We start from the raw sequence: 14,231 nt of genomic DNA, 5'->3' as shown, positions 1-14,231 counted from the left end.
CACAGTTCTAGGGGTTAGAAGTACAAAATCAAGGTATTGGCAGGGCCTCCAAAACCTGTAAGGGAAGATCCTTCTTTGGCTCTTCCAGCTTTTGGAAGCCCTGGCCTTCCTTGCCTTGTAGCGGTACAACTCTAAGCTCTGTTTTCATTTTCACACCGCCAGCTTCCTTCTCTTGGAACTTCGTCTCCTCTTTTTATAGGGACACAGTCATACTGGATTAGGGCCCACCCTAATGACTTCATCTTCACTTGATTATATTGCAAAGACTCTATTTCCAAATAAGGTCTCATTCACAGGTACCAGGGTTAGGACTTCATCATACTGTTTTGGGAGACACAATTCAACCCATAACATCATCTTAGCATTGAGAACATTGTCTTGATGAGCAGGAAATCAAGTGCAAGCATCAAATGAGACTTTTTGAGCCTGTAAGGACTGCATAGTACTCATTTATGTGGTTTATATAGTTCCTAGTATTGCTATTAGCAAACCTGAGCCTAATGAGAATGAAGATATGTAACAGTTTAAAAACAAATCAGCACCTACTTTATTATTATAAATTCTACTATACTTCCCTTTCTTCAGACTATATAGATAAATATTTTAAAGTTAATAATTCCTTAGTACTTACCTAGCAAAAAATTGTACCCTGTCTCGGAGACTGATTATTGGTGAGCATTATGGCTATTGTTTGCCTTTCTCTCATTCTGTTCCGGTGCAGAACCTGCCCTCTGTCTTCAGCAGTGGGAATGTGGCTACTTTGGGCCACTGTTAGTGCTTGGTCAAGATGGGCCCATGACCCGAGCTAGCCAGTCAGTTCTTCCTTGGAATTTCTCTAACTGAAGACAGAGAGAAGAGTCACTCTCCTTTTCCTCTGGTGGAGAGAGCTGTGAGGTTATAATTCCAGAATGCTTGTGGCGATGTTTCCTGCCACATAAAGAAAGCAAGTACCCATCAGGGAAAGTGAAATCAGTAGGTAGAGAGGAGCAGAGACTGGGAGGGACATGGAGAGCTGGAGAAAGGGCATAGGAATCCCCTCATCCAGCAATACCCTGCCCTTCCATCAGTTTAGTTATATAAGCTGATAATTTCTTCTTTCTTAATGTAATTATTCCAAATCAGATTACTGTCATTGCAAACTTCTGACTAACATAGCAGTTATTCTTGTTTCTCCAATGCCTAGGTTTGAAAAGAATGAATCAGAATTTAGTACTTTTTTATTATAAGAAAATCAGTAATAATCATATTCACACATAAGTTTTAAAATTATACATATATATACTTAAAAACCTATAGATTGTCCCCAGAATAACTACAAATTTAAAATTCTTAATAACTTTAATGCTGAAGTTATAGTAACTTCCAGGGTACCTATTTTTCTTATCCATTCCATTTGTATATCTTTATTTTATTTTTTTGAGAAAGTCTCGCTTTGTCACCCAGGCTGGAGTATAGTGGCTCAATCTCTGCTCACTGCAACCTCCACCTCCCAGGTTCAAGCAATTCTCATGCCTCAACCTCCAAGTACCTGGGATTGCAGGCATGCGCCACCATGCCCAGCTAATTTTTGTATTTTTAGTAGAGACAGCATTTCTCCATGTTGGCCAGACTGGTCTGGAACTTCTGGCCTCAAGTGATCTGTCCACCTCAACCTCCCAAAGTGCTGGGATTACAGGCGTGAGCCCCTGCATCTGGCCTCCATTTGTATATCTTAACCCAATACTTTACATTGCATTTACAGTAAAACCTGATAATCTTATATTAAATATACCTCATAAAATATGATTTTATTCTTTTAGGAAAAATGTTCTAAAAGACCAACTAAAAAGAAAACTCCAAGGGATTATGCAGAATGGGATAAGTATGTTTTACATGTCTTTATATAAAATGTATCACTAAAAAAGTTATCTACCACAAAATACTAAAGTAATTTCTTAAATAATTATTATAAACCTGAACATGTCAAGAATACCAAATTACTTTAATAGAGTACTGAGAATATCTGGCCTCAGCCCTTTTGATGTTTTTTCAGTACATAAAAAACTACTATATCCTTTTTTTAAATATAAAACCAACCAAAAAAAAACTAATGTAATTTTTACACCCATCCAAACTATAAAAGAACAAAAATGTAAAATTGAGATAAGTTAGTCACATTTTAATTTCAAAGTTCTGACCAGTTTAGATTTGATTAACGTTTAAGCTCTCACTAAATTGTGTGTTTTCTTAAGAAGGAACTCAGATGACTTGAACTATAAAGTTACTGCATATCTTTGAATATGGATCCAAAGGCATACTTGTACAAATATAAGAATATCAATAATACATTTGTTTTCTTGCCTGTATTGTATTTCGTTTGGTTTTTATTGTTCTTTCATTTAAGATTTGACGTGGAAAAGGAATGTTTGAAAATTGATGAAGATTACAAAGAAAAGACGGTAATAGACAAGTCACACTTGTCTAAAATTGAGACAAGAATAGATACAGCAGGTAATTGGAGAAAAAATAATAATTTAGTAGTCTTTAAAGTTTTTGAATTATAATAAAAACTGTCAATCTAGAAGACATTGTCTTTGAGTACTGCACAGATTACCATGAAAAGCTTATGGATTTTCTCCGACAGTTGACCATTCAACAAATTTGCTTCTCTCTTTTACCCACTTAATTTTTAAATGTAGTAAGACTTTAAAATATAAACTTATTTTTCTTACTGTAATTCATTTGTAATTCCTTTTTTTCCAATCCTCTTTTCCCTCCAAATTCCTCAAATTGTTTTCTATTTGCTTCAAAACAAAAAGATGGGGCAGTTTATTTGTTTTTGTTTGTAGTCAACAGATGAATGGCACCTATAAAGTAAAACAAAATCAATCATTAAAAAAATTCTGAATCCTCAAAACTTGTGAATGATTTAAAAAGAAAACATCACTAAGCTTAAGGAACCTTTTATTTTCTTTTGTTTATTTTATGATCTTTCTGCTCTCTTCTGCTTCTGTTAAAATAAGCATTCTTAGATTTAAACTTTAAAAATTCTGTTAAATTATATGTTTACATATAGCAGATAACATTTATTTCTAGGTCTAACTGAGAAAGAAAAGGATTTTCTTGCCATTCGTGAAAAGGAGAAAGGAAATGAAGCTTTCAACTCAGGAGATTATGAAGAAGCAGTGATGTATTATACCAGGTGAGCAGACGTTTGTTGTGGTTTAAACTTGCCTTTTAAAAAATGATAATGTCTTAATTGTTGAAACATAAATAAGCGAAAGTCTATGTCAGAATCTCTCAATGTATTGTACTTGTGATTTACCATATATTCACTTATGTTTCTCCTATTTTTTCAATACTTTTCTCAAACCTTTAAGCTCCCACTCCACTCCTACTTTTGACAGAGGACGTAACTTCCTATCTTGCAGAGAAAATAGAAGCCATCTGACAGGAATTCAACAGAAGGCCCATATGATATAGAAGTGAATAACTTAGGTTCTACTGTAGACTGCCTGGATTTAATTCCAGTATTTGTGGTGCTCCTTCCTACCACAGGGCCTTTGCACATGCTGGGTCCTCCATCAAAAATGCTTTTCCCATGGCTGATCTGAGTACAGTGGTGTTTACAACTAATTGATCACAACCAGATACAGATTTCCTTGTCCCTTCTCCACTCCCACCGTTTCACTTGACTAGCCTTTGAAAGAGAAAAGAAAATTAAGAAGAAAAAAATGCTCTTCCCTCCTCCCATTATCTAGTTAATTCTGATTTATCCTTCAGATCTTAGTCTTCACCTTACTTCTTTGGAGAAGTCTTACTTGACCTTCCAAACTAGGTTAAATCTCCATCCCACCCCACCCACTTCACCTCCCAATTTATAGGCTCTTATAGCAGTCTTACCTCTCCTTTGTAGCACTTGTCAGAAGTATAATTTAAGCTTGTGTGATTTGATAATAACTAGAATGTAAGATTTATAAGAGCAGAACCCAATTGTCAAGGATTTTTACATCATCGTATCCCCAAGGCCCAACAAAGTACCTGGTTCATAGTAGCTGTTCAATAAGTATGTATATGAACTTCTGAAGTTCTTAACAGCCTATGAAAAGTAGACTAAGTTTTTAAAATGTTGTTACAGATAAACTGTTCTTATAGAATCACCAATGCCACCTTAGCCCTAAACTCTGTACAATCTTTTTTCCACCTTTGGAAATAAGATAGATTTTTTTCAATGTTGTTGATGTCTCTAAAGAAGTTTTCTCAGACTGTTTAAATGAAGACATGAGGTAAAGAGGATATATGATGGATCATTCATTCAGTACAGCCTCCCCTGTTCAGGCAGGTGGATGTCAGTCTTGATAACTGTTCTTTCTTTTCTTGTAGATTTATACCACAGAGTCTCTTGTCTATTACAGGTTGCAAAACTCTTTTCTTCTTTTATGAGGAATCATGTAGTTGAAGAATTAAAGCAGCATAGTATAATGGTTAATGGTTAAGGGAATTCAGACTACCACTTTCTGACCTTGGGCAGATTCTTTTTTTTTTTTTTTTTTTGAGACAGGGTCTCACTCTGTTATCCAGGCAAGAGTGCAGTGGTATGATCATAGCTCACTGCAGCCTCAAACTCCTGGGCTCAAGGGATCCTCCCACCTCAGCCTCCGGAGAATAGCTGGGACTACAGGTGTGAGCCACCATACGTGGATAATTTTCTCTTGTATTTTTTTGTAGAGACAGGCTCTCACTATGTTGCCCAGGCTAGTCTGGAACCCCTAGCCTCAAGCCATGCTCCCACCTTGGTCTCCCAAAGTGCTGAGATTACAGGGGTGAGCCACCATGCCTGGCTCCAAAAAATGTGTTTGGTATTTGATATTTGATGTTAACTGACATCAATGGTTTTTTTTAAGGTGATCTATAGGTATTTATCTTTTTCTACCTTCATTTTAATTCTAGTAACTAAAGCTCAGATTCCAGATATATGAGTATTTAAATTCTCATAATGCCTCTAAAGCCTGAGTTAACCTTAAGGCTATTAACTGGATGTTTAAGCATCTGTTTAAATATTGATTTAGTATGCTTATAGAATTGTATTTTATTATTTTTGATAATATAGGCTATATTTGTTTGCAAAGGTTGCTGTAACAAAGTACCACAGACTGAGCGGCTTAAACGAGAGAAATTTCTTTTCTCACACTTCTGGAGGCTGGAAGTTTGAGATCAAGATGCTAGTAGGGTTGGTTTTTTCAAGGCCTCTCTCCTTGGCTTCTAGGTGGCCGTCTTCTCCCAGTGACTTTACAGTCTGTCCATACATGTATGTCCGAATATCTTCTTATTATAAGGAAACCACTTTTATGGGATCAGGGCCCCCTCTCATGACTTCATTTCACCTTAATTGGCTTTTTAAAGACCCTATCTCCAAATACAGTCATGTTCTGAGATACTGTGGGGTTAGTGCTTCAACATATGAATGTTGGTGGATACAATTCAGCCATTCAACAATTATACACAGGTTATAATTGTTTTATGTGTAACTTAAGCTGAATTTCTCTATGTTCTTGTGTTTACCTTAGGCTTGCTTGTTGCCAGTAACGGTTTCTTTTCTAGGAGCATATCGGCGCTTCCCACTGTAGTTGCCTATAACAATCGAGCTCAAGCAGAAATCAAATTACAGAACTGGAATAGTGCTTTTCAGGATTGTGAAAAGGTCTTGGAGTTAGAACCTGGAAACATAAAGGGTAAAAAATATTATAGAATTCTTTTACATTTACAGCAGGACCCATTAATAAAGACCATTCATAGATACTTGCAATGTTTACATTAAAAATATTTCAGATAAACTCAAATTTCTGTATGTGAATCACCAACTTCACAAAGTTGCCTTTAAGTTTAACTTGTAAGTTAAGTCCCTGATTATTTGTACGGAAGTAGCTAATAATCCCAGAGGATTTAATAAAATACATATATATTTTTAAGAAGTATCTCAGTAAACAAAAAACCAACAACAAAAATAAAAGAGAAGTATCTCGGCCAGGCACAGTGGCTCACACCTATATTCCCAGAATTTTGGGAGGCCGAGGTGAAATGATTGCTTGAGTCTAGGAGTTTGAGACCAGCCTGGGCAACACAGCAGAACCCTGTGTCTCAAAAAAAAAAAAAAAAAAAAAAAAAAAATCTCAAGCTTGCATTTGAACATTCTCTTTATCAAAAAAAATAATAATAATAAGTATAACTTAATGTAGATTTTCTGTTATTTATAAATATAATAAAATTATAAGCCCACACTGGACCTCTAGAACCTTCTCCCAGCTTCTTTGTGGATATTTTCACCTAGGTGGCTGTATATAATTTTGTTTGTTTGTTTGTTTGTTTGAGACAGAGTCTCATTCTGTCACCGAGCCTGGAGTGCAGTGGCATGATCTTGGCTCACTGCAACCTCTGCCTCCTGGGTTCAAGTGGTTCTCCTGCCTCAGCTTCCCAAGTAGCTGGGACTACAGGCATGCACCACCACGCCTGGCTAATTGTTGTATTTTTAGTAGAGAGATGGGGTTTCACCATGTTGGCCAGGCTGGTCTCGAACTCCTGACCTCAGGTGATCCACCTGCCTCGGCCTCCCAAAGTGCTGGGATTACAAGCGTGAGCTACCGCTCCTGGCCTGTTTTTGTTTTGTTTTGTTTTGTTTTGTTTTTGAGATAGGGCCTCACTGTGTCACCCAGCCTGCTGTGCACTGGTGCAATCTTGGCTTACTGCAACCTCCGCTTCCCAGTCTCAAGCAATCCTCCCACCTCAGCCTCCCAAGTAGCTGGGACTACAAGCATGTGCTACCACACCCGGCTAATTTTTTTTGTATTTCTTTAAAGATGGGGTTTCACTGTGTCGCTCAGGCTGGTCTCAAACTCCTGAGCTCAAGTGTTCTGCCCACCTCGACCTCCCAAAGTGCTGGGATTACAGGCATGAGCCACTAAGCCTGGCTTGCTATAAATAATTTAATTTTCACTTTAAATTAATAATTTGAATAACTTAATTATAAATTAAATTTGTCCAAAAATGACTCTTTCTGCCAGAAACCTGCACTCTATTTTGATTCCCTGTCCCTGTGACTGACCACCTTGTCATGGTTCAGACCTGAAGTATGCAAATCAGACTCTATTCTCCTTTTCTGTTATCAAGAAGGAGTCATTCCAAGAGGGAGTGACATACATTGTAATTGACACATTATATTTCTTTAAATTTTTATGGATTCAAAATAAATATAAACACTTTTTCACATGGAATGTATCCCTTTTTGCCTATAAACATGGTGGAGGTGGCAGAAGCCATGGGAGTGCTTAGGGGAAGCCTGGTGCATCACCTGCCACTGTCATTGTCATGGATTGCCCTCCATTTACCAATAAAGTCCTGTTGGGCCTGTGTTTTATGCAAGCTGGTCTCTGTCACAGAGTATGACTGGGCTCCCAGCTTTAGGCAGCAGCCCACTGAAGGTTTTGCCAATCCCATACCACTGCTCTGTCAGGCCCTGTGCCAAGCACTTTACGTGTATTAACTCTGTTAATTTTAACAAGTCTCGGCCGAGTGCAGTGGCTCATGTCTGTAATCCCAGCACTTTGGGAGGCTGAGGTGTGCAGATCACCTGAGGTTAGGCATTCGAGACCAGCCTGGCCAACATGGCAAAACTCCATCTCTACTAAAAATTAAAAAAAAAAAAAAAAAAAAAAAAAAAAGGAGGGGTGTAGTGGCTCATGCTTGTAATCGCAGCACTTTGGGAGGCTGAGGTGGGTGGATCACTTGAGGCCAGGAGTACAAGACCAGCCTGGCCAATGTGGCGAAACCCCATCTCTACTAAAAACACAAAAAATTAGCTGGGCATGGTGGTAGGCACCTGTAATCCCAGCAACTTGGAAGGCTGAGGCAGGAGAATCACTGGAACCCAGGAGGCAGAGGTTGCAGTGAGCCGAGATCATGCCACTGCACTCCAGCCTGGGCGACAGAATAAGAATACGTCTCAAAAAAACCTATAATACATTTTTTAAAAAATTAGCTAGACGTGGTGGTGGGCACTTGTAGTCCCAGCTTCTTGGGAGGCTGAGGCAGGAGAATTGCTTGAACCTGGGAGGCAGAGATTGTAGTGAACTAAGATCATGCCACTGCACTTCAGCCTAGGCAACAGAGCAAGACTCTGTTTCAAAAATAAAGAAAGAAAGAAAGAAAGAAGATGTTAGCATTAGGTAAAGCTGAGTTAAGGGACACAGGAACTCTCCGTACTATCTCTGCAACTTTTCTGTAAATCTCCAATTATTCCAAGATAAAAAGTTTTAGAAAAGGACAATCATTATGTCATGAATATTTCTTCATGGAAATTCCCTTCAGGAATCTGCGTAGCAATAGCAATAGCTAAATTATATTTAAAGTGCAGTGCTACAACTTTAATTAAATTTAAAACAAAATGATTTATCATTTAGATTTTCATAGCTCATTCTAAGACTAAAATTCAGATTGGTCAAATTTATAATTATGTTTTAAAATAGCATATTAAAATATGCCAGATAAAATTTCACACCTTTCGGCCAGGTGGGTGGCTCATGCCTGTAATCCCAGCACTTTGGGAGGCTGGCGCAGGTGGATCATGAGGTCAGGAGATTGAGACCATCCTGGCTAACATGGTGAAACCCCGTCTCTACTAAAAATACCAAAAAAAATTAGCTGGATGTGGTGGCATGAGCCTGTAGTCCCAGCTACTTGGGAGGCTGAGGCAGGAGAATCGCTTGAACCCCGGAGGCGGAGGCAGTGAGCCGAGATTGTGCCACTGCACTCCAGCATGGGCAACAGAGCAAGACTCTGTCTCAAAAAAAAAAAAAAAAAAAAAAAAAAAAATTCCCACTTTTCAGAATTACCAAACTTGATTCTTTTTCAAAGTAATGACGTATTACACCAAGTTCTCCTTATATAATAGTTAATGATGAGTCTAGAGAGGCATTCATTGTCAGTATTAAATAATAATCAAATTATACATTGAAACGTACCAAAAAAATCAAATACGAATTATCAAAGTGCTTAATTTCTGGACCTAACTGACTTAATCATCAGGATTCTCTCAGTTCCCTGTGCTAAGTAACTCCTTCTAATCATTTTAAGGATTGCTATACAGATGTCACTAATGAGCCATATTCTGAGCTAGATGCTGGTCAGTAACACACTATTTTTTTTTGTTGTTTTGTTTTGGAGACAGAGTCTTGCTCTGTCACCCAGGCTGGAGTGCAGTAGCACAATCTTGCCTCACTGCAACCTCCACCTCCCAGGCTCAAACAATTCTCCTGCCTCAGTTTCCCGAGTAGCTGGGATTACAGATGTGTGCCCCCACGCCCAGCTAAAATTTTTTTGTATTTTTAGTAGAGATGGGATTTTGCCGTGTTGGCCAGGCTGGTCTTGAACTCCTGGCCTCAAGTGATCCGCCCACCTCAGGCTCCCACATTGTTGGGATTACAGGCGTGAGCCACTGTGCCTAGCCAATATACTAAATTTTGATAAGGGATTCTATGTTTTCAAAAAGTGGCAAAATAATACTCACCATAATTATAAGAAGGAAAGGATTATTATCAGTGAAAATCATTCCGATATTGCAATACAATGTGTTGCCTGTGAAGGGTTGAGGTATGAAATCTCTTAGTCCTTGGAAACACTGGCAGGGCCTGGGGCTGCCAGAGGGCCAGAGGGTTGTTATAGAGGGGACAGTTGCCTGATGCAGCCTCTCTTATGTACCTCAGTGTCATCTCCTATGTGTGTATCAACATGAAAATGGGTGTAGTTGAGCTTTGGGTAATTACATCATAAAGTATTCTGTGCTGCTCATATTCTTCCACTTGCAAAATATGTTGCAACCATAATGCCAAATATTAAAAAACACACCTTTTATTCTGGTAAATTTTCAGCTCTTCTGCGTCGTGCTACTACATATAAACATCAAAACAAGCTCCAGGAAGCTATAGAAGATTTGAGTAAAGTACTGGATGTTGAGCCTGATAATGAGTTGGCCAAGGTAAGTGCAGAAAGTGATTTCTCACCTAATTCTGTAGTTGGCTGTTTCTGTATTTATTTTAAAGTGGTATCAATCTTGCCAAACAAATTCTGTTGAAGATTAGGTCACAGCTTTAAAAGGTAGGTATGTTCTAGACACCCCAAAACGTTAACATCTATTTGAAGTGGAAGAAAGCAGAATCTTAACTTTTTTTTCAAAACTATAAACCTTCCTCTGAAAGACAAATATCAATTTTTCTTTTTCATATATGCTGGGTGTGGTAGCTCACACCTATAATCCCAGAACTTCAGGAGGCTGAGGTGAGAGGATTGCTTGATCCCACAGGTTTAAGACTAGACTGGGCAACCTAGTGAGACCTCGTCTCTATATTTTAAATAAACAAACAGCATATGTAGCATGATTTCATTTGTGTAAAACTATACATCTCTGTGGGTATATATGCATAGAAACATCTAGAAAGATGATTATCAAAATGTTAATAGTAGTATCTGAGTAGCAAGATTTTAGGTGATTTTTTTCTTTATTTTTTATACTTGTTACACTGGTTTTTTTGTTTATTTGTTTTGTTTTTGTTTTTTTACAGTGGACATGTATGATTACAATCAAAGGCCACCCCAAAAAAAGCCGTGTCTTAGTTGTATTCTTTTTTCAACATCTTTATGTTTTTACCTGAAAGAATGGTTATATTTATTATTAAAGGAAAATATTTTGTTTAATATGGTGATTATGTTGCAGAAAACCTTGTCAGAGGTTGAAAGAGATCTGAAAAATTCTGAAGCTGTATCTAAGACTCAAACCAAAGGCAAAAGGATGGTTATTCAGGAAATAGAAAACTCTGAAGATGAAGAAGGAAAAGACAGCGGAAGAAAACATGAAGATGGCAGTGGAGATAAGAGTAAAATATCTTTTCTATTTAGGTTATGTAAAAAACTGCCTTTTTATATGATGAGCTGGCTCAGTTTTTCTATTTGTACAGAAATTCGTAATCTACCAAAGTTTTTCTAGCTTTGCCTTGTAAATTCACAAGCCAGCTTCGCTCATCTTTTTCTTAATACAGCTTGACAGAATCTCTCAAACCCATTTTCCTTCTTAACCTGTCACCTTTTTCTAGTGCTCAGTTTAATTCCTGGTCACCACCTTTAAATGTAAATGACTGTGTTCATATGACACAAACCATTTGCAAGTTAACCTTAAATATCTCTCTCTGATAATTGTTTTGTATGTATCTTCTTGACTGCAAACAAATGTGTTGGTTTCAAAACAGGTATGGGTAGCCCCATTTATATGCTCAAAAATATTTTAAATATGCAAAAGAAATAAGTATAATTTAACACTTGAAACAATATTTTAAGAGACTCTAGACTAGATAAAGCGTTATCTTCATAATATAAAACATCAAAAGTTATGTCAACTTTGAGGGGAAAGATTTGCCTCGTCACTTGACAAGGGACATAAAAACTTTCCCCTCCGTCAGCTGGGTGTGGTGGTTCACATCTGTAATCCCAGCATTTTGGGAGGCCGAGGCGGGTGCATCATGACATCAGGAGTTCAAGACCAGCCTGGCCAACATGGTGAAACCCTGTCTCTACTCAAAATATAAAAATTATCTGGGTGTGGTGGCATGCACCTGTAATCCCAGCTACTCGGGAGGCTGAGGCAGGACAGTGGCTTAAACCAGGGAGGTGGAGGTTGTGGTGAGCCAAGATGGTGCCACTGTACTCCAGCCTGAGCAATAGAGTGAGACTCCATCTCAAAAAAAAAAAAAAAAAAAAAAAACTTTTCCCTCTTTCTTGAGAACACCTGAGCAACCGGCAGGGGCAGGGCAGTGGAGGGGGGAGATAGTATCAATTTTGAAAATCATTCACAAGTAAAAATCAACTTGTAAGTAATTTGACAGAATATTCTAATTTTGAGAGAGATACAAAATGTTCAGTTCAGTCCATTTGAAAAATAAAGAACAAGTTTTAATTTTTTTACATGACAAAAAATAATGTAATGTATACACTTCAGATTAAAATACAATCAGTTAAGATAGGATAAAGACAAAGGAACAGAAAGGGAGGGAGGGAGAAAGAGGAAGACAATCAGAGAGGTGAGAAGGAAGAGAGAACATAAAAAGGATTCAAAAGGGAGAAATTAAGGTAACCAGTTTTTCAAGGATTCAGGCTTGCCTTTTAGCCAGATTGTAAATACGATCTGGCAGCAAATCTTCTTAGGGTTTATATTTAGCTTTGCATAATTAACCATATGTCTTACAGTTAAAGGAAATAATTTTAAATCTTATCTGAAGTGAGATGAAGTATAAGCTATATTAATTCCTGTTATTTTAAAATTATTAAAAAATTTTATATATAGTAAAAATGGACCTTTTGAATATACAGTTCTAATACATGGTAACCATCACCATAGTCAGGATACAGAACAATTCTACCATCCAAAAAGGCCTTCTTGCTGTCCTTTCAGTGAAACCCTTCCCTCACCCCAGCTCTTCTCTGTTCCTATAGCTTTACCTTTTCTAGAATGTCATATAAATGGAACTGGAAAGTATGTCACGTTTTTAGTCTAGCTTCCTTCACTTAGCATGTCACTGAGATTCATTCATGTAGCTGCATGTACCACTGGCTCATTCCTTTTTATTGCTGAGTAGCATTCCATTAATAGTTATACCAAAGTTTATACATTCATTTATTCAAGGACATTCGGGTTATTTCCAGTATTCGGTAATTATGAGTAAACACTGCTATAAACACTCATGTGCAGGTTTTTGTGTAAACATATGTTTTCATTTCCCCTGAGTAAATATCTAAGAGTGGGACTGCTGGTCCATATGGCAAGTATATGTTTAACTTTATTGGAAATTGCCTGACTCTTTTCCAGAGTGGCTATACCATTTTGCGTTGCCATTAGTAACATATGAGAGTTCTAGATGCTTCTCATCCTTGCCATCATTTGGTATTGGCATTTTTTCCCCTTTTTACCCATTCTATTAGGTGTACAGTGGTTTCTCATCAGTTTTAATTTGCATTTTCCTGATGAGAATCTTTGTATGTGTTCACTTACCATCTCTATATTGCTTTTAGTGAAGTGTCTCTTGAAATTATTCCACCACTTTTCAAAAATTGGGTTGTTGTTTTCTACTGTTAAGTCCCGAGAATTCTTTTTATAATCTTGATGAAAGGTCTTTCTTATGTATGAGATTTGAAAAATTTTTTTGTCTGTAGCTTTTTTCGTTCTTTTAACAGTCTTTTACAGAGCAAAGGTTTTTTCATTTTGTAGAAGTACAATTTATCCAATGTTTTAAATGGACTGTGCTTTTGATGTTATATCTATGAACACTTTGCCTAAATCAAAGTCATGAAGATTTTCTTAGAAGTTTTTCTTTTTCAGAGATAGGGTCTTGCTCTGTTGTTCAGGCTGGAGTGCAGAGGTGTGATCATAGCTCACTGCAGCCTCAACCGCCAGGGCTCAAGTGATCCTGCCTCAGGCTCTCAAGCAGCTAGGACTATAGCTGAGTGCCATCATATCTGGCTAATTTTTAAAAATTATTTAGGCCAGGCGCAGTGGCTCACGCCTGCAATCCCAGCGCTCTAGGAGGCTGAGAGGGGTGGGTCCCCTGAAGTCAGGAGTTCAAGACTAGCCTGGCCAACATGGTGAAACCCCATCTCTACCAAAAATACAAAAATTAGCCAGGCATGGTAGTGTGTGCCTGTAGTCCTAGCTACTTGGGAGGCAGAGGCAGGAGAATCGTTTGAACCCGGGAGGCGGAGGTTGCAGTGAGCCAAGATTGCACCACTGCACTCCAGCCTGGGTGATAGAGAGACTCTATCTCAAACAAAAACAAAAACAAAACAAAGCAAACAAATGAACAAAAATTATTTGTTGTAAAGACAAGGTCTTGCCATGTTGCCTAGGCTGGCCTCAACCTCCTGGGCTCAAGCGATCCTCCTACCTCAACCTCCCAAAGCACTGGGATTAAAGAAGTAAGCCACTGTACCTGGTCTGTTTTCTGAAACCATTTGTTGAAAGCTATCTTTGCTCCTTTGAATTGCCTATGCACCTTTGTAAAAGATTACATTTGTATAACCAGTTAGTAGAATCCAATTCTGGACTCCATTCTGTTCCATTGACCTATGTGTCTATCACTTCATCAATACCACACTGTCTTGATTAACACAGATTGGCAGTTAAGTCTAAAATCAGGTTGTGTGATTTTTTTTTTCAGCTT

General features: G+C 37.9%; 2 protein-coding genes across 6 annotated transcripts in view; one reads left to right on the top strand and one right to left on the bottom strand.

The window, feature by feature from the left end:
• The window catches only part of SPAG1 (sperm associated antigen 1), a 77,771-nt gene that overhangs the window by 24,291 nt on the left and 39,249 nt on the right, over positions 1 to 14,231 (top strand). For all 5 annotated transcript variants that reach the window (XM_050801170.1, XM_050801174.1, XM_050801171.1 and 2 more), the window contains exons 5-10: positions 1,800 to 1,861; positions 2,384 to 2,490; positions 3,076 to 3,181; positions 5,581 to 5,711; positions 9,900 to 10,006; positions 10,742 to 10,901. In XM_050801170.1, coding sequence (XP_050657127.1) covers positions 1,800 to 1,861; positions 2,384 to 2,490; positions 3,076 to 3,181; positions 5,581 to 5,711; positions 9,900 to 10,006; positions 10,742 to 10,901 — 673 coding nt within the window. The remainder of the gene's footprint in view (positions 1 to 1,799; positions 1,862 to 2,383; positions 2,491 to 3,075; positions 3,182 to 5,580; positions 5,712 to 9,899; positions 10,007 to 10,741; positions 10,902 to 14,231) is intronic.
• Positions 5,611 to 14,231, bottom strand: part of RNF19A (ring finger protein 19A, RBR E3 ubiquitin protein ligase) — a 116,158-nt gene continuing 107,537 nt past the window's right edge. Inside the window, exon 13 of the mRNA XM_050801180.1 lies at positions 5,611 to 5,696. Within this exon, the coding sequence (XP_050657137.1) occupies positions 5,690 to 5,696 (7 nt within the window). The 3' untranslated portion in view covers positions 5,611 to 5,689. The remainder of the gene's footprint in view (positions 5,697 to 14,231) is intronic.

Source organism: Macaca thibetana, chromosome 8, assembly GCF_024542745.1.
Source record: "Macaca thibetana thibetana isolate TM-01 chromosome 8, ASM2454274v1, whole genome shotgun sequence".
Lineage (NCBI taxonomy): Eukaryota > Metazoa > Chordata > Mammalia > Primates > Cercopithecidae > Macaca > Macaca thibetana.
This window is presented reverse-complemented; position numbering and strand designations above follow the sequence as displayed.